General features: G+C 42.6%; 2 protein-coding genes across 6 annotated transcripts in view; one reads left to right on the top strand and one right to left on the bottom strand.

Moving 5' to 3' along the window:
* The window catches only part of LOC130384807 (dmX-like protein 1), a 43577-nt gene extending 39947 nt beyond the window's left edge, over positions 1-3630 (bottom strand). Inside the window, exons 1-5 of one of the 2 annotated variants that reach the window (XM_056593159.1) lie at positions 3305-3630; positions 2076-2327; positions 1426-1551; positions 614-691; positions 133-211 (exon numbers count right to left, since the gene is read on the bottom strand). In XM_056593159.1, coding sequence (XP_056449134.1) covers positions 133-211; positions 614-691; positions 1426-1551; positions 2076-2162 — 370 coding nt within the window. In that variant the 5' untranslated portion in view covers positions 2163-2327; positions 3305-3630. The other variant, XM_056593160.1, reaches the window with a different exon arrangement.
* Positions 3631-18194: 14564 nt separating this feature from the next.
* The window catches only part of sema6a (sema domain, transmembrane domain (TM), and cytoplasmic domain, (semaphorin) 6A), a 113624-nt gene continuing 112554 nt past the window's right edge, over positions 18195-19264 (top strand). For 2 of the 4 annotated variants that reach the window (XM_056591550.1, XM_056591549.1), the window contains exon 1: positions 18195-18729. The gene's annotated coding sequence lies outside the window, so the exon portion shown is untranslated. The remainder of the gene's footprint in view (positions 18730-19264) is intronic. The other 2 variants (XM_056591552.1, XM_056591551.1) reach the window with 1 other exon arrangement.

Raw genomic sequence — 19264 nt, 5'->3', positions numbered from 1 at the left:
CAAGTCATGAGGACATGGTTCTTTTTTAAATGATGGAAAACTCTGTTTGTTATTGTTGTTCAATCAGCCTCTTCGGGACAGCCGGTGCGCACTGGGTTTGGCAGAACTGGAACAGATGCTGTGGGACTGTACCTGAGGGGTGCCAGGCAAGGTTCCTCACTATTGACTGGAGAACTATTTGGCCACTTTTCTGCCACTGGAACTCCAACTTCTGTAGAGATATGTATGCAAAGGAGAGCCATTTAAATAAAGAGTGACATAAAGGAGACAAAACAGTTAGATAGCCAGATAATTAGTAAGGCGATAGTCTATACAAATTTTGTATATTTAAATCAGAATGATACTTAAAAAGATGCAAAACCAGTCACCAGATCCCGGAGTAAAAACATTTGAACGATTTGAAAAGTACTTGTCGAAATTTGCATTTCATCATGTAAACTAGTTATAAGCACTGGTGTAGCTATTCTATCACATGGCACTGGTCCCATGCACATATAAAACCACTCTCATGCACATATAAAACCACTCTTATGTAAAGTACTTAGAAACTTGTTCTATTCCTTCTGGCACTTTACCCACAGGCAAATGTGCCGTGTAATCCTGAGCGACTCACCGGTGGTGTCGTGGATTTCGGATCAGTCCGCCCCACGGGCTCAAACACACAAACAATGCCTCCATATGAAGCTGCAATCTGTGCCGGAAACACAGCAAAGAAAAAATATGATAATTGGGTATAGAATATCCTTACGCATCTAATAGTAAGGGGCATTTCATAAATTAAAAAGAAGGCTTTATGAGAGGAGGAAAAATTACTTCCAGGCCCAAAAACCCTCCAAGCCTAAAGGTGTTGATTATGACAAAGCACACTTCCACACTGCTGAATGGAGTGACTGACAAAAATGTATTAAGCGGTATTGAGGTGACCAGGACCTTGAGTAATACAAGCCGTGTACCTAATGAGGTAAATAATGTCAACTGTCAGGGATGATGAATTGAGCGAGTAACACACAAAAACTTCCCAAAAGGCCCCACACACACACACACACACACACACACACACACACACACACACACACACACACACACACACACACACACACACACACACACACACACACACACACACACACACACACACACACTTCCCTTCTTAAACTCATGACAAAAACTGGGACTTTTATCACAAAGTAAATATAAATGGCTTCTATTCCACTCATTTCCCCTTGCCTTTGCTAGAGCTTCACCTTCTATCTATGGATATGCATGTGACACATATAGAATTTACCTCCCCATGTCAATTTGAACCTAGTGTTGCCATAGTTTACACACTTAAATCCACATGCGTGTATTTGGGGATTTTTTTAAACGATTAAACTGTCCAGACCCAAAAGGTGTTTCTGTGACAAGAAGCCAAGCCGCTCTTACCCGGCCTCCGTCCAGGGAGCAGTCCACGCATCCCACTTGGATGTTACCATGCTTTGCCCCGGGAATGATCTGCAGCCGCTCAAAGTCACTTCCCAAGATCACCACGTCACAACCGGACGCATAGGCCTGTCACAGCGGAAGACAGAGGGGCAAGTCAGGGGATATTCACTCAGACAGGGATGAAAAGGACGCACCACCACCAATGTCCCACCCACAGAGACAGTCATCTGCCATTTTTGTGGGAACTTTAAAGTAAATTAACCCGATTCCGTCAATGGAGTCTGACAAAGAATCCATTAGGATGATTGCTATTTAAATTACAATAAGTCACATCAAATCTGCAATTAAATTAAAACAATTATAATAATTAATAAATTAATTACAGCCCCAAAAATAAAGAAGATTTATAGTAACAAAAATCACCATTAATTTACATTGCCTAGAGCGTGACTTATTTAGGGTCGACAACTTGATCATTTCACTTTCAACACATCAACAATTACCTTTGGTTAACAGTGAAGACACTAATCAAAGTAAAAAGAGTAAACTGGATCATTGCTGTCGACTAAGGTATTAAAACATGGGTCAGGCAATATCGACTTTAAAAGGGCTGCAAGCAAGTTCAATCAAAGGCTGTGTCAATCTCTTACCGTGAATGGCACATTATTGACACTCCCCACGGAGAAGCAGTTGTCCCCTGGATTGACTGCCCCTGTGAGGACTTGATGGAGGTTCATGACTTAAGTTTCACCCACACCATGTGCGGCACTGGCCTAGTGCAGTATTAATCCTCTCTTTCCAGATCTACGTGATGTATGTGCAAAACCAGGGTAATGACAAAGTCATCTTTGAATGAAACCAAAATGTACAAAAGTAATCCTGGAACCCGATGTTGAAGAAAGCTGGAATGGAGAGGAAAGAACGTTTTGAGTGTAAGCATCCAATAGTATTAACAGTGCATTCACATAATGTATCGCCTATCCCCCTGCGTCTCTTGGTCAATATCGCTCTCTGTTTAGAAAGCATTTCGAATGAGTAATTTCGTTGTACTTCCTTATTCCATTTGGGATACAGCCATGAAACCAGTGGAAATTAATGACAAACCTTAGAAATATACCTCATAGGTAATACAGTACAGTGTTCCCTTTTCCCATGACAAAGGTCTATGACATTAATCAGCGTCGGCCTTGCCAAATGGGCAGAGACTGCTGAAACCTTATCGCTCTACTCCACATTCAATCCCCATTACTGATAACGGCCCAGTGCACGAAAGACAAAAAACGTAATTAAGAACGGTCAATAAGCGTTTAAATAAAGAATATATATATATATATATATATATATATATATATATCATCCTAGTACAGAGAAAAAAGGTGATTGTTACCCAAAGTTAGTGGGCCATCCCTCCGTCCTTTAGGAGCAGAGTAGAAAGCACAAAAGTCGGTCTAACTCGACTATCTTGCTACCAGTTGCATATAGACTTAGGTTGCAAACCACTAGTATTTTAAACGAGGGACTCTCCTGCACTATTTACTTCCAGTACTGTTCACTTCCCTGTTGCAACTCACGTGATCACAGTCAACATTCCCACGTACTGCCGAGAGACAAGTCAGCTTAATGTTATAACATCAGCCTGTCACACAATTCAACAGTATTATAGGAAGCTCATCGGAAGGCATGTACATACATATGTATAGCCAAACCATCAACATCTTCTCGGCAGTCACATACGCAAACTCTAGATCCTGAACAAGGAAGCTAATTTCAAGTTAGCTAGCTGTCAAGTGTAGCCAGTCAACACAGCACAGCATCACCCGAGCAAACACGTAACGCTGGCACAATTGAAGGAAAATGCAATAATAACTTAGCTACTCACCAGGCGATATAGTTCAGCAACCATGCACCAGCAGCCCTGCAATCTGAACCTTTAACACAAGGTCTAGCTGTTTTATTTACGTGAGATAAGCTAGCTTTAGCACACGACTACTTGGGGCACGCCGAGCAGTTCTTTTAGCCAAGGTTATAAGCTAGCCAAAAATGTTAACGCATGAATCGTGTCATTCAATTACGGACACACTGCGGTTGCTTAGACACATATGCAAAGCCCCTCACGTAAAACGCAAACCAAAAGGATGCTCTAAAGTTATGAAATGGATGGGATCCTGTGAGCAAGCTTTCAATGTTGTCGATGTGTCACGATGACTGTTTAGGTGCAATGCATCTTGGTCATTGTAGTTTATCAATGCTGACACGTTATGGTTCAATTGGTTACAATTTTAGAGGTTTGTTCTCATCATTTTAATGTTGTGTAGTCTCACTGTCTATAGCTGAAATGTAGACTTAATGCGGTTTGTGATTGGTCAATAAAGCCCTCGAACATAAAAATAAGGCGCCTCTGTGTCTATTTATCATTTTGCAAGTCTTCGAATTATAGTTTTTTATCTCTTGATTTATGCGATAATGCAATCAATGTATTCCACAGCTTCTGAAAAAGAATGCCTTATATCTCCTAAAAGTAGGCTAAATATGTGTCAATAAAGTGCGAAAGAAGGCCACAAGAGGTCCCTATCCAGCTGTGTCTAATCAAAATGTATCGGCTAGTGTCCGCTTAGACCAGCATTGCTTGTTTTTAGGTGTGTGTGTGTGCGTGTGTGTGTGTGTGTGTGTGTGTGTGTGTGTGTGTGTGTGTGTGTGTGTGTGTGCACGCTCGCCCGTGTGCGTGTGTGTGCGTGCGTGTGTGAGAGAGCGAGAGAGAGAGAGAGAGAGAGAGAGAGAGAGAGAGAGAGAGAGAGAGAGAGAGAGAGAGAGAGAGAGAGAGAGAGAGATATGCACAATCCATATTGTGCATGCATATATTCAGTACACATTTCTGTCCTTAAACACGTTCACACATGGCATTGTGTACGTATAGTTTATATCAATGTGTTTTGATACAAAAGCCTGATGGTAACATGCCAACCATTTCTCAATAACCTCCTTCTGACCTAGAGTTTGCCAACAAGTGGCTTGGGGTGCTCTGGTGTGGAGTGGGATCCAAGCATCCTAAAAATCAACAGTGTGGGCCTACATCTGACATTCAGCTTGCCCTCCTCGTAATGGAAAACAAAAAGAGAGCAAGTTGGGGAGAGGACATTTCAAGCTCAATTAAAGCCAAGGGTATAGAGATAAATGTCTCAGACAGTCTATTCATGAATAATTAAAATGGCTGACATGTCAGTGACATTAGCGCACATTCAGGACGTTCTTTCCATGGCAGCTGGCTGCCATTGATGGGGACAACGTTGACTTTTACTCATCGGGAAGTAGGTCACAATGTTATTAAAGATTCAGCTCATGCTTGTAGTGTAACTATACTAAATATTGCATTGCTTTTCAATATTGACATACACATGCACAGGGGTCTATGCCCTTTCAAAACCCACACAATGTATTCCTGCACTCGGGCCTCTGTGCTTGAGTATTTGTGTGTGCATACGTTTTCGCTCAGATGCAACCTACCATCCACCCACACAGACAGTAAGAGAGAAGGGGAGAGAGATGGAGAGAAGGGGAGAGAGATGGAGAGAGAGAGAGAGAGAGAGAGAGAGAGAGAGAGAGAGAGAGAGAGAGAGAGAGAGAGAGAGAGAGAGAGAGAGAGAGAGAGAGAGAGAGAGAGAGAGATCCAGAGTGTGGAAGAGAGATTCCATCTGTTCAAATTTCATCAATCCATTTCATAAGATCTTGTGTCGGTTAGTCTTTAAATAGTCTATTCAAAGGTAAAATTATGAAAGATACTAAGATAGAACAAAATATGAGTTATCGTAATTTACCTAGACGTAATTAGGCATTCAAAGAGTATCTGTGGATAGGCCTACCTATTGTTATTGTAAGGATTCTTCTATTGTTATTCTGGATTGGTTACGCCCAGTTTAGCCCCTGATTGCGCAAAAGTTTTACATCTGTCAATGATAGGGGGCGTAATAATTCGCAGTCCCGCCATCCCGATAGAAGACAATTACTGAGACTTTGTAGACTGGCCTTATTTTATATGCTGAACATTGTTGCACGTTTTGCGTTGATAGCTCAATCGATGACATCACAGTGTCAATTAAAAAAAGTGATCATGCGGGAGGCCCCACATGCCTGAAGGGGGCACTAAATAACACAGAAATGGCATGTAGGCCTACCGTAAAACCCCGATTTGGATTGGTTCCAAATCGCTTCGGAAGATTTATCTCATCTCTTCGTGAATCAGCGGGATAAGGCTGTGCGTGTGGGCTGTTACACCGTTCGTGACTGCTAGTGCTAGCAGTCCTTTTTTGGGGGATTCAATTATTTGTTAGAAATTAATAACACCCGGACTGTTTGTGTTTTCCCTCTTTTAATTACTTTTACTAATAGTTAATCTTGTAGGGCATCAGCCCTGCCATGGTCAGTGGTTTGATTCCAACTTTCTTAATGACTCTAAACAGCATCCGCAAATTACATTTGTTACATTAGACTGAATTTCATTAATCGATTACTGTTTTTATTCATATTTGTATTGATGAATACGTGTGTTTATTACCCTCTTTAATGTTTGCTGTCTATAACAGCTGGTTGAGCATAGCGTTAACGCTTTTGCTATTAAGTGTTATGAAGTCCTTGGGAACCGAACAACTGATCCTGGTGGTGTTAATGACAAGCACAGTTGCGCTAACGAGACCACTCAACAAAAAGAGAGAAACAAAGAGCCAGGATGTTATTTTCGATATAGAATATAATCCAAATAGGATCCAAATGATGCTTCCAAAAAAAAATACTTTTACAAGTGTTTAGTTTTTAACCTACTTCCATATAAATACAAGATATAAAAGATGGGCAGATGAGTATCTAACCACTAGGCAGTGTTAATGCCATACTAGCTGAGCTAGACGGGAAAAATCACAAGAAAGAGGTTAAACACACAAAAGTCAAGGTGTTATTATTTTTAGCAAAGAATATAAACAAAAAAATAGAGTTATCCCAAAACGTAATCTGTACCTTTCAAACTAGGAAGCATCTGTAGCTTTTAACCTCCTTTCATATAAATGTAACTAATAACTGAAACTGGAAGAAATAAGGTAGGGAACATCTTCATTAAGAGGGAGGGAACCATTGACCTTGGCATCCTTACTGGTCTGCACTACCAGTTGAGCTACATTGGATGACTTTCGATACGTTTAGTGTAACACACAAGATAGTCTTGTGCGTCCGGAAGACAGCGGGAAAAGAGTGGCGAAGTCACGCCTCTTCCGGTAGAGCCCATATGGGACCCATGAGATCGAAAAATATGAATGGGTTTCAATGGAGAGAAAGTAATTATTTTCTGGTCCCAGTCTTTATATGCCCCAAATTACGCATATTTTGTTTGTGATTAGTAGTGTGTGATTGATTTAAATGATAATTTTTCATGCCAAGAGTTTGACCGTTTATTGTGCAATTGTTCAGTAGAGAAAGCCCAATGAGAAAGACTACACGTCTCGTATGTGACATCACGCTCCCTGCGACTGGCGTGGACAAGACCGACAATCTCCCACAATCTCCCCATCGGCATAACTGTTATGCTTTTATCCTCCCCTTGGAAAAAAACGTTGAAGTGGAGCAGAGAGATCGCCATGTCTCTACCGGAACACGGGTTGGAACTCATTCGCGTCGAGAGCAGCGAGGGGCTGTAGTTCACACAGCGGCCTCACAGAAAACCTAACATTATCAAACTTCTTCGCGAAAGTTTTTTGGTTTTCTTTGCATGAACAATTATCATTTAAATCCACAAACAACATTTGTGTAATCCAGGGCATATAAAGACGGGGACCAGAAGATAATTACTTTCTCTTCATTGAAACCCATTCATATTTTCGATCTCATATGTCCCATGGTCTCTACCGGAAGGGGCGCGACTTCGCCACTATGAACATAGGATGTTTAGCTAGAAGAGACCACCTTAAATAATACAATACCTTCCTATTGTAAGCCAAATATATTTTGTGGTTTTCCCTTCTCTTGATGCAAGGTCCCATTTAGCTCAACTATAGTGCTTCGTATAATTGAATCAAGGAGTGAAAAAAAAGTCAGACAAAAAAAGTAATCAATCCCTTTACACTAAAAAGCTTGTTTTAGGCCTACTAGTGTTTGACCTAAACCTACTTTTTTTTTTTTTTAAATTTAATAGATATGAATTACTGGATACTTTTCAGTGTCAGTAAGAGGGAACCTAACGGGCCGTTAAGGCTATCACCAGCTGAGCTAAATAGCACTATAATGACACTTTTTTGAATTCTTTGTTGGTTATATTCTATGATAATAGCAAAAATGTTAAGTGTAAAAGGTATAGATTGCTCAACTGCTACTGCATGGCATTCGGTGACCACTGTCTTCAGGTAACTAAGAACAATCAGTCATCTACTCTTAAACCAGTATGTGTGTGTGTGTGTGTGTGTGTGTGTGTGTGTGTGTGTGTGTGTGTGTGTGTGTGTGTGTGTGTGTGTGTGTGTGTGTGTGTGTGTGTGTGTGCGCGTCTATGTGTTTCAGAGTAAGGAAGGACCCAGTGCTGAAGAACAAAGACCCGCCCCTGTCCTATGTCTAAGAGTAATGACAGGCCCCATTGAATCGCTGGAAAAGGCCGGTTAACGTGGTCAGTTGTAGTTTGGGTTGTGAATACCTTGAGGAACTGCTTGCAGTCCTAGGTATTATTGATATTATTATTATTATTATTACTGTTATTGTCATTGTTATTTTTATTGTTATTGTTATTATACTATACTAAACATTAGGGCACTAGAGGGCAGCATTGAAACACGAAAACATTTAATGACTTCGATTGGAGTCAGTAAAGTTCAAGCCAAGCAATTGATTGACATCTTCATTTGACTACTGCTTAAATTATATTTGCATAGAATAAAGTCAGTCACCATTCACCTCCATCAATGCAAATAGATAATGCTACTGCTATTTGCCAATCATAAAATACATGCAATGTAGGCTCAATATTTCAAAGTTCAGATGCTTTCAATGTTCATGCTTTATATTTTCCCCTTGTAATGCAAGATGTTTCTTTGAAGAGCTTTGTGGTGTTATTATACCGTGGTCTGGGGGGTAATAATGTTGATATCTTCTGTAAGCTATAATTACTGGATCGAGAGCTCGCAGAGCAATGGCAAAATGTGCTTGAAGTTCCAACGTGGCCGTGCTTTGATGTTTCATGGGTGAGGCGCAATCCAGCGACACAGTTTACCCTCCGTTTACCCTCCGAATACCCTCAACGCGAGGAGAACTGTTCCTGACGCAAAGGAACAAGAGAAAAGAATGACACATAATGAAAACTAAACAACCGTTCATTTAAAGAGGGTAGCCCTCATGGCTGTTTAGACTTGGAAATCACAGAGTGATGAAAGATCTCAATGGATTTTTGGGTTGGAGCGGGTTTTGTTCATGAACATTAGCTGTTCATCAAATCATATTCTTTTGGCAGCGATGTGTGAAAAATGCACTGAGTGACATAATGGGTCTTTCTTGGCATTCTGTCAGGAAAACCAGATGCTCTCTAGGCATTGGAATAACAGTGTGAGCCTAGTTGTTGTTGTTGTTGTTCTAACCAAGCTCCTTCTCACTTCTTCGCTGTATCATGTACCTTCATGTGCCTTCCACGATGTCCCTGTTTTCTTCTTAACAATGCGTGGCTTGGCTCTGTGTGTGGTTGAGTCACCTTATTGTGGACATATGCGTCTGCTAGTTCTTCCCTACATGCTCTTTTGCCTGTGAGCTGCTGGCTCCGCCACTGTAAAGACTGTGTGTATGTGTGTGTGTGTGTGTGTGTGTGTGTGTGTGTGTGTGTGTGTGTGTGTGTGTGTGTGTGTGTGTGTGTGTGTGTGTGTGTGTGTGTGTGTGTGTGTGTGTGTGATTCAGGCCCCTTGCCAGCACCAGCGACCGCCTGCATCCTCCGTTCATGTGAGTGTGTGCCCATCTGTGCGTGTGCTGTTGAGTCTGTGTCCTCCATCTCCATCTCTACCGTATGTGTGTGCGTGAGTGTGTGTGTGCGTGTGTGTGTACAACGTATGAGGAACGGGGGGTTAGCGGGCAGGCGGGCAGCAGGATATCCCATCACATTAGGGTTGCTGCTGCACCCATTTCCTTCAACGCTTCCCAGCAGCCACGTCAGGAAGGAGGTCAACAGGGGTCAAGTAGACTCCGCCCACTTGTCATTATCCTCCCATCACCTGCCGCCCTCTCTGTGTGCTGACTCCAGAACTTTTGCTCCTCGCCCCCCCTGCCTTTCTTTTTTATGACGTGGGACCCCTTCCTTCTGTTTTCTCAGTTTCAGACATTGTCTGTCGTTTTCGTACCTTTTCTTTAAGTCTTCAAGTCCATCTGTTCTCTGATTGTCTTCTCCTCGGCCTGTCAACTATTTGGGGCTTTCTTTTTTCGATATCTATGTCTCTCTCTCTCTCTCTCTCTCTCTCTCTCTCTCTCTCTCTCTCTCTCTCTCTCTCTCTCTCTCTCTCTCTCTCTCTCTCTCTCACAAAGACAAAGAGAATAGCTTATTGGCCTCTTGTCTCTTTCTTATTCCTTCTGTTGGTTCCAGAGCTGATCTTTAAATACTGTGATCCTAGTGCGGCAGAGCCAGTTCTGTGTTTCACACACTCTTAGGAAGGGAGCCAACTAGCACTTTTGGAAAACAATCTCTGGTGGAAAGGGTTTTTAGCAAATGGAGAAGAGAGGACTGGTTGTGTTTTCTGTGGCTGGGAGGCTGTCTTATTTGTGCCAAAAACATCTTAAATCTGGGGCAAGTAGTAATGCAATATAGATGTTATGCCTCTATGAATATTTGATGATACACAACAATTTTCTGTAAAGGAATAATGTATGGAATTTGTCATGGCAGACATCGCCATGGTAATTGAATGTCTTCATTTATCAAGCTTTGTACTTCAAATCTTAAGCAAATTGTGTGCCCAATATGTGCAAACAATGCACAGAACTCCGAGCAGTTACATTTAATGTGACAATATCTCACACATACTCACACATTCTTCATTAACTAGAATAATGTTACTGAATAGCAATTTCATATCCGCTTTCTTGTGCATTGGTCAAAGTGCCTTCACTTGCAGATATCTCTTGCCCTGTGCGTGTCTACAGGTGTTTGCTTTGTTTACGTTTTGTTTTTTACCCTCATCAGGTGCCTTAGCAATCTTTCTTCATCTGGCTGTACTTCTTCGGTCCGTGGAAATACAGAGTGGGCTGGCATAACTAGAGGAAGGGAATATTTTAGCATGATTTAAATGGAGATCAGAGAGCAGGCTTCCAGAACAGAGCTCTCTCAAGCAACACTCATCTGATACCAACCACGTCTCTTAGGTAGACTGCAGATGAAAGACAACTTTTTGCATTGTGTTATTTGTTGCCCTACCGGGAAGTCTTTTCAAATAAGTTAAAATATAGAGTGTATAAAGTAAATAGTAGTGCTCAAATTAAGTATGATTGGATGGTAAGAAGTTGGATAGTTATTCTTTAGCAAGCTGTGAGGAAAAGTGGCTCAATTAGAAAATACAGCCCATCATAAAGGCCAAAATGTGTATACTACTCTAACAGCATTGTGTTGCCATTACTGCAAATCCCGTTCATTGGTTTGCAGTGCAGTTGAATGAAAATGCAATGTGACCTCTGTGGAACTGTGACCAAATAATTAGGATAATATCCCATATAAGCTGGTAACACAGTATTACATCTGAATGCCCATTGATCCAATAACATTGGCATGCAACACATTCGGCTCAACGTCAAATTATCTGAGATTCAAACAGTTGAATAACATCCCTATTATTCCGTGACTATGGAGACAAATTGTAGTGTTGTGACAGTTGCATATACCTGTAATAGGGCTGGTGGGCCCATTATCCTCCATGATGTGTGCTTAATATCCTTGTCTGATTAATGTTGCTGCTGGAGACCCCTTACCCACGGTGACCTACATTCACTTTCATATCGCCTATCAATCATTTAGGTGCTCAAAGCCAAGGTCTGTCTGCGATGAACACAAAGCAGGGTCTGTCGTTATGGCACCGATTCTGTAATGACACCATAGAAAATCACGCTGGAGCCGCAATAGGAAATTGCTTTCATGCTTTACCATTTGCATGACACCGAGTGACAAAAACAAAATCATGGGATGATGCAGAAGGGACGCTGACGGCCTTTTGCATATTTCTTCTCGGCGTGGTTCCTCGTGGCTAAATCAGGAAGTCAAGAGACATAAACGGCCTACTACAGTACGCCATGGTCAGAAATGTGGCCAAAATGCCAGACTCAAGTGCTTTTAATTGTTGATGATTTGCTGGTATGTGGAGCGATGCCCAACACTGGGAGTCTGGCAACGCTGGAATTAATGAATGAATGAATCACTACAATGAATCACTAGACAACACCGATGATAAAATATGTAGCAGTCTGCAGCTCTGTGGGCATAAACACCATGCCTTATTTCACGCGATACAGAGCAAGACAGGCGCGGGTGGAGCAGGGTGATGGGGGCCCTGAAGGGTAGATGGAGGAGGAGGAGGTGGAGGAGGAGGATGAGCAGGACACAGAGATGCTCTGAGTTGAAAAATAAATGAGCAGGGGTGTTTTAGTAGACTCTGTTGTTCGCTTATTCAAGAGGGACCGTGAACAGTTGTCGTTAGAGCAGCCCTTGGTGGGACCAAAGAGGCGAGAGTAGCGACAGAGAGTGGAGGAAACTATAACTATAGAGAAACAAAAGATGGGGCTCTAGCTAGCTCCCAGATACTAGCTGGCTTTCAGGAGCAGCCAAATGCTGGTTCCTCCTGGGCTCTGGTACAAGCAAGGAACATCCTCATTAAGGGGATCCAAGGACAGAGCTGGCATGAGCCAACCTGTAGCTCAGGCTAGCCATGTTAGCAGAAGCTACAGCAACAGCAGGACATTGGCTGCTTAACAAGGCAAAAGACCCCATAAAGGCAACAACATACGGCCATAGTTATATTTGACCCATGGAAAAGTCTGCCAAGCCAGTAATAGTAGTGTAGTTATAGCATATGGAGAGTCTATAATGTCTATGTTAAAGAGTATATTTCTAACAATAGTCCTTCTCGAAATTACATAAGCATGTAATTATACATATTTAGTGCTGCAAATAGTGCAAGAAATCTGATGCAGAATGGCTCCTGTATTGAAGCATTACCTTGCCTATGACCTGTCACGGCTTGTTTATTCTTTAGTGGACGTCAAAATGTCCACCAAAGTGGACGTCAAAACGCCTGAGAGAGCGAAAAAGAGAGAAAGACAAAGAGGGAGGGAGAGAAAATTTTAGAAAGCCATTGCAAAATCTCGAAATGACATGCTACTGGACTATCAAGCAGAAATACTAACTTATTCATGGCTTTCATGGCGGACCTGTAAAGTGGATACATAAAAAAGTGACATCCAGATGTGTGTGTGTGTGTGTGTGTGTGTGTGTGTGTGTGTGTGTGTGTGTGTGTGTGTGTGTGTGTGTGTGTGTGTGTGTGTGTGTGTGTGTGTGTGTGTGTGTGTGTGTGTGTCTGGTGTCTCCACAGTGCCAGAACTACCATGCCTCAGTTTGGATATTTTTTTTAATTACGAGATAGCAACCTCTTCTAAAGTATAAAATGTGAAAAAGACACCTCAGTGGTTTGTATGCACAGCCAAGTTCATCTCAGTAAAAGGTTTACAGTTTTTATTTTTGGCCAAGAACATCCGTAATGATGAAATGGCAACGTTGCGTTTAGAAGAAAGTTACATTTCAAATTACATATACAGCATAGAAACGGATTAAAACTAATGAAATTGGTGATGCTGAACAATGATTTTACAGTGCTTTCTTACGCTGCAAGTAAATGACACAAATTCTCTCCATGTGGAGTGATCATAATATATACCTCAAGGGTTGCTGCCATATATGAGATATAAATCAATACACAAAATGTTATGATACAATCACCTACTACTTGCACTGGGTCGGTTGATGAGAGAAACGCATTATACCAACAATGTTCTTGGAGACCAATTCAAATATAGCAAAGTGTCGCTTGCGAGGGAAGATGGTGCTAAATAATGAGAATCCTATCCCTGTTGACGCTGAATAACTCTTGCCGGCCCCCGGAAGGAAATGACTCAATGTTCAAATGTTATACAATATAACAGATCACATGAGATACACTTTACGATTTTGTTTCTTATTGTGTGTGTGTGTGTGTGTGTGTGTGTGTGTGTGTGTGTGTGTGTGTGTGTGTGTGTGTGTGTGTGTGTGTGTGTGTGTGTGTGTGTGTGTGTGTGTGTATGTGCATGTGTGTATGTGTGTGTTTGTGTGTGTTTGTACCAGTGTGTGTGCACCTTGTTGACAAGCGAAAAAACTGTTTGCGCAGTCCTGAGTAAGAAATGTTCCGGAAAGCATAACTAGGTCACACAATGATCACCCTCTAAAGTTGTGTTATTTCTAATTTATACAGCTCAGAGTGTGTCCTGATGTGTGTTTGTGTGTGTGTGTGTGTGTGTGTGTGTGTGTGTGTGTGTGTGTGTGTGTGTGTGTGTGTGTGTGTGTGTGTGTGTGTGTGTGTGTGTGTGTGTGTTCACGTGTGTGTACATGATGATGTATGTGTACATCATCATATATTTCTACTCAAAAGCAAAGCTTTTCAATCCAAAAAGATTCTTAATCAATGTAAACTGTTAAATAGGTTATACATCAATGTATAATAGCTTCCTTTCGGCAATATCATTATGGAAATGTGATTTCATAAACTTTCATTACAAGATGTATCTCCAAAAAGGAGTAGGCTGAAAAATTACTCTGCCTGCATTTAGTTTTTTTTAAGTAAATTAGCTGGGGTAAGTATAGATTAATATAGTACGGGGGTATTCTGAATATAAGACTGAATACCACCGTTTGTATTCAGTCTAGTTAGTAGACTGAATCTAAACAGTGGTATTCAGTCAATATTTTAGACTGAAGAGTGAATACCACTGTTTATATCCAGTATACATAGTAGAATGAATACCAGTCAAGTACTGATACATACTACCATTCCAATTTAAATGAATAATGACGAATGTTGTTTCTTTCTGTTACATATGAATGCTCCATAATTATGCATATCATGCTGTAGTTCCTCTCTTACATTGTTGCAGCACATGGTAAGGGTATAAGTCAAGATGCTGTCAAACTCATGTGATCCTCCCAGCTGTGGTTCCCATTAACTTCTCGTTTCAAATATGTCGGCGCCAACCTTTTTAAACAAGTGCACATCAATCCTGACTCTGCAGAACAAGCACAGCTTATTATGCGCTCTGAATGCACAACACATTTAATCGATTGCCCCATTTTCATGTATAAATTGCTGCGCCAAGTAAAAATCCTGAGAGATAGAATGCAGATATGTTATTTCCCTTGATAGTGTTCACTTCATCATTGTTTACCACATTAACGCTACCAAATCTATAATTCTCTTCTGATCCTTAGCTCCAGGGGGAAGACTGAGATAGTGTGGAGTTTGGAATGTTAATCAACAAGGTCCTTGGTTTGAGGCCCAATTACTGACCTTTAACTGTTTTTCTACTCACTATAAAATGCTGTGGTAAATAACAAATAGGCTAAATCAACATCATCTATCCATACTTCATTATCAATTAAAAACCCAGCAGCGGCCATTTCTCAGGCACAATGTTTAATAAATGTTGACATGATCTTCTCTGTTGATAATATCTACACTAATAATTGATGGAAAAGGTGAGAGCAAATCTTGCAGAACAGCTCAACAGAGAGCACCATCCCTGGTGAAAACACTTGAGATAAAGAACATAATAAAAGCAGCCCCTGACACTGCCTTTAAGAGTGGGAGGCGATCGGGGAAAAATAATTGATGCCGGGAGAACAAGTGTAAATGAGCCCTTCTACTTTTTGGTCTGCCGGTATGACCCACAGGTGAATGTCAGCCATTATTAGGGCTCTCCAGCAGCGGTGGAACTGACTGTTCCTTGCAAATAGCGCTGTGTCATCCGCCTCTAAATCATCCGGCTCACGCTGGCAGCGGCCGTCCAATCCCGCCCAGCACATCAGGATTTACAGGAGCAACAAAACTCCACTCCACTCCAGGAGGGAGGATAGAGCCAAGGCCAAGTCTCATCAGTGTGTGTGTGTGTGTGTGTGTGTGTGTGTGTTTGTATGTGTGCATGTGTGTGTGTTGGTGCGTGTGTGTGGTGGAGGGTTTGCATGTGTATTTTTTATCATCACATTCTACTATTTTACTAGGTGGGTACCAAACCATAACTTGCTTGTACGTTTGCTTGAGTGTGTGTGTGTGTCTGTGTGTGTCTTTTATGATCGTATGCCATTATAAATGGATGTGACCTTGTGCGTATATGGCACTGTGTATATATATCTGCCTTAAATTGTAACACCCTCATGTATAGAAAGTGAGCCGGCTATGGCCCAAAGTGTTATGTCTTAAAAGCAGACGTGTTATAAAAAGCAGATGCAGAGGGATGGTGTGTCATGCTGAACTACTCTGGAGGTGGGAGTGCACCGCAGGAACCGTTGCCCCCACCTCAGGGACCAGACCCAGGGTGAGAATTAGATGTAGCCCCCCCCACCCCGTCACCTGGACACCAATGAAAGGTGGGAGAGGAGCTGTTCAGCTGACACTGAGAGAGTTGAAACAGGAACGGGAGAGGTCCTAGGGGGCTGAGGTCCTTAGGTCCTAGGGGCTGGAGTGGACAGATAGGAGAAGAGAGGGGAGACAGAGACAGGAGAGGACAGGAGGAGAGGATGTGAGAGAGGAGAGAGAGAGAGGAGGGAGGGGGTAAGGCAGGAGAGGAGATTTCAGGAATAGAGCAGGAAAGATTGTAAGGAACACATGAGAAGGAGTAGAGGGGAGGAGGAAAGTAGGGGAGGAGAAGAGAAGGGGAGACAGGAGGGTTGGAAGGAGAGGAAGTTATGACAGGAGGAGAGAAGGACATGATGTCTGCAGAGGGAGAGAAGACAAGGGAAGGAGGTGAGGAGAGGTGAGGAGGGGGGAAGTATGGGAATAGAGCAGAGGAAGGGAGGATGTCTGGAGAAGTATAGAGGGAGGAGGAGGTAGGAGAGGAGGAAAAAAGGGGGAGAGCAGATAAGGAGAGGAGGGGAGCAGGGCTGGAAGACAGGAGGGGAGCAGGAGAGCAAGAGAGGCTGACATGAGGACAGGGGGAAGACACAGGGAGGACAGGTGGACAGGGGAACAAGAGGACAACTGCAGCAGTCTAGTCGGGGGGGGAAATGGGAGGAGATGACAGCACTTGGACCGGGAGCTTGAGTGAGTCCCCGATGAGTCATCTGTGCATGCTGCTGTCTGTCCCAGATGGGGATGCAGAGCTTGGCCTACATCAACTGCCATCTCTTCAAACATGAGAGCAGCACCAAATTACACCTGGGAACGCTTTGGCTGCCTGGCAAGATAGGCCCAGATATGAACATGTAATATGAGTGGAAACTAATGTGTACGGGTTTGTTTGTGTGTGCGTGTATGTGTGTGTGTTTAGCCCAACCAAGTCAACCGCCTGCTTCCCAGAACAAAACTTCCGGGAGAAAGAAAATAAAAAAAGATGGGGGAGTGGTTGTGAGAGCCAAGTTTGGAAGCTAGGAAGGTTACGTGTGTGTGGTTTGTTATGTTTGCAGCCATATATAGCATTTACATGAGCCTTTGTGTTATCTTTTCAGGAAGACTTGCTCTCTGGGACTGATGTTTACAATCTCTATGCAACTGTTCGGCCGTGGTAATAGTAAACAGAACTTTGAATCCCATCGGCCGAAATTTATAGTTTATAGTTGATGATTAATGATTAATTTTTGATTCCTGGGAGCCATCCAAATAATATTTTTTAATTAATATATTATATATTATTCCTATAAGATATATCCAATATGATAATGCATGCGGTTTTGTTTTGAGAAGCATAGATTTATGGACCTGCTTGAAAATCATTACGGTACAGGATTTAGGGGGCTGCGGACGGTTGCGGTAACCGATGAAATACAGTAAGTAAGCAACAAGTCGACAGAAATAGAGTTACACACGCACTCAGTCACCCATGCGCGCGCACATGCACCCACGTGCACACGCACACAACAGCGTATACACACACAAGCACACGCAGCAATTTAAGTCAGGTACTCGTGGTTTGAAACACACAATGATTATTCAGACCGTATAAACTAATCAGGAAGCAACCCGAGAAAAACAACTTTTTTTCTTGTATCATTCTGATATCCTGTAATCTGGTCGCCTCCCCCAGAGAGGCCGGATAGGGAGCGCGGGGAAGGATGGGCAAGTCCTGAGAAAAGGGAGAACAGAGAACCTGGCCACCCACATTCCGTTTCGGCCAACTGCGCACAAAAACGAGCAGAGAAAAAGGCGTCTAAAGTAGAAGAGCCATGTGGGTGCGCATTACGGCCCAACCGTATCCCGTATCGGCATTGTTTCTGCTAAATGTGAGCTGACAGTTTGTATATAGCGGCAGGGCTCTTGGAAGTCTGGTTGGCTGACAACAATTAATCACGTGGATTGTATTAGCCTCATGTTGCCCCTCGCGTTTTTCTGTAAAGAAATCAATTTCTTTTGTTTAAGCTATTAGATCTCCAAGGCTACAACACATTAAACGCATTCATTTCATTTCTGCACCGAATTGAATTCCTCAAAGCGAAGCCGCTGAGTAAAAATAGAAACACAGTAGTCCAAGCCGGGCTCCCTTTGAAACAATAGATCCCCGTTCCACCAAGCACGCTCCGTTGGAAGCCTTAGCTCCTCCCTTTTTTGTGAGCGAGCGTGTGCGTGTGTGTGCGTGCGTGCGCGTGAGTGTGCGTGAGCGTGTGTAGCGGGTGGATGACAGCTGGGATCGCAGCGCTGCTCCGCTTCAGTCCAGTCTCTAGTAAAGAAGCTACGTCTCCAAACAGGATGACCGTCGGCTTTCCATGGAAGTGACTGCGCTCCGTATAGCTACGAAACCAGAGGTCCGGGAAAGCTGCCTTCAGTTTTTTTTTAACCCTAAGGGGAGTTTAAATGATACCACGGCGGGTAAATCTTCCTTAGTCTGGATTTTTCAGATGGATATTTGGATTTGAAGAGGTGTGATTTGAGCGCGGCATGAAACAGAGGAGCGCGAGAGGAAGCCTTGAGAGAAAAGTATAGCGCTCGTCTTGTTATTTTGAGAAGGGGGCAGTGCGGCTGAACTCCTCATGGATTACTGACAGACCCACAGCTACAACAACTCTACACGCGTACGACCATCCATGAACCGCAGGTAATGTTTCTTTGTTTACTTCTAACTTTGTGAACGCGTTTAGCCTCGTAGAGCATGCGTTCTCTAGCCCCTAGGCTTATTTTCTATAATCTGGTGGACGGCAAGTGCACACACACACACACAGGGCTCCGATGTTTACTTCGCTGTTAAGTTAGTGTAATGGCATACTTAAATAATGAAGGGTCTTTGTATTTATCGAGCTGAAAATTAGGTTTATAATTCGTTTCGCTCCTCAGAACAGTTATAGCGAAGCGGCGTGTTTTGGCACATTGCACGCCGATGGGATAGGCTACAATTTCATCCTTAATCCTTTTTTATGTTATTTTTCCGTCGAAATGTCAACCACTGCGTGGGTTTTGGATCTCATTAAGATTTAATGTAATGAAAACAATAATGGGACAGGCTTTTAAGTGAATTGGCAGAATTCATCTGAAAGTACAGATGCTTTGGGGACACAAGGGGCCGCTATGTGAAACCCCGGGGCCCATTATAGCGTTCACAATGTTTTTATCTTTTCAGGAACTATGTTTTATGA

Source organism: Gadus chalcogrammus, chromosome 6, assembly GCF_026213295.1.
Source record: "Gadus chalcogrammus isolate NIFS_2021 chromosome 6, NIFS_Gcha_1.0, whole genome shotgun sequence".
In the NCBI taxonomy this organism is placed as follows: Eukaryota; Metazoa; Chordata; class Actinopteri; order Gadiformes; family Gadidae; genus Gadus; species Gadus chalcogrammus.
Note: the sequence above shows the minus strand (reverse complement) of the source record. Positions and strands in the feature narration are given on the sequence as shown.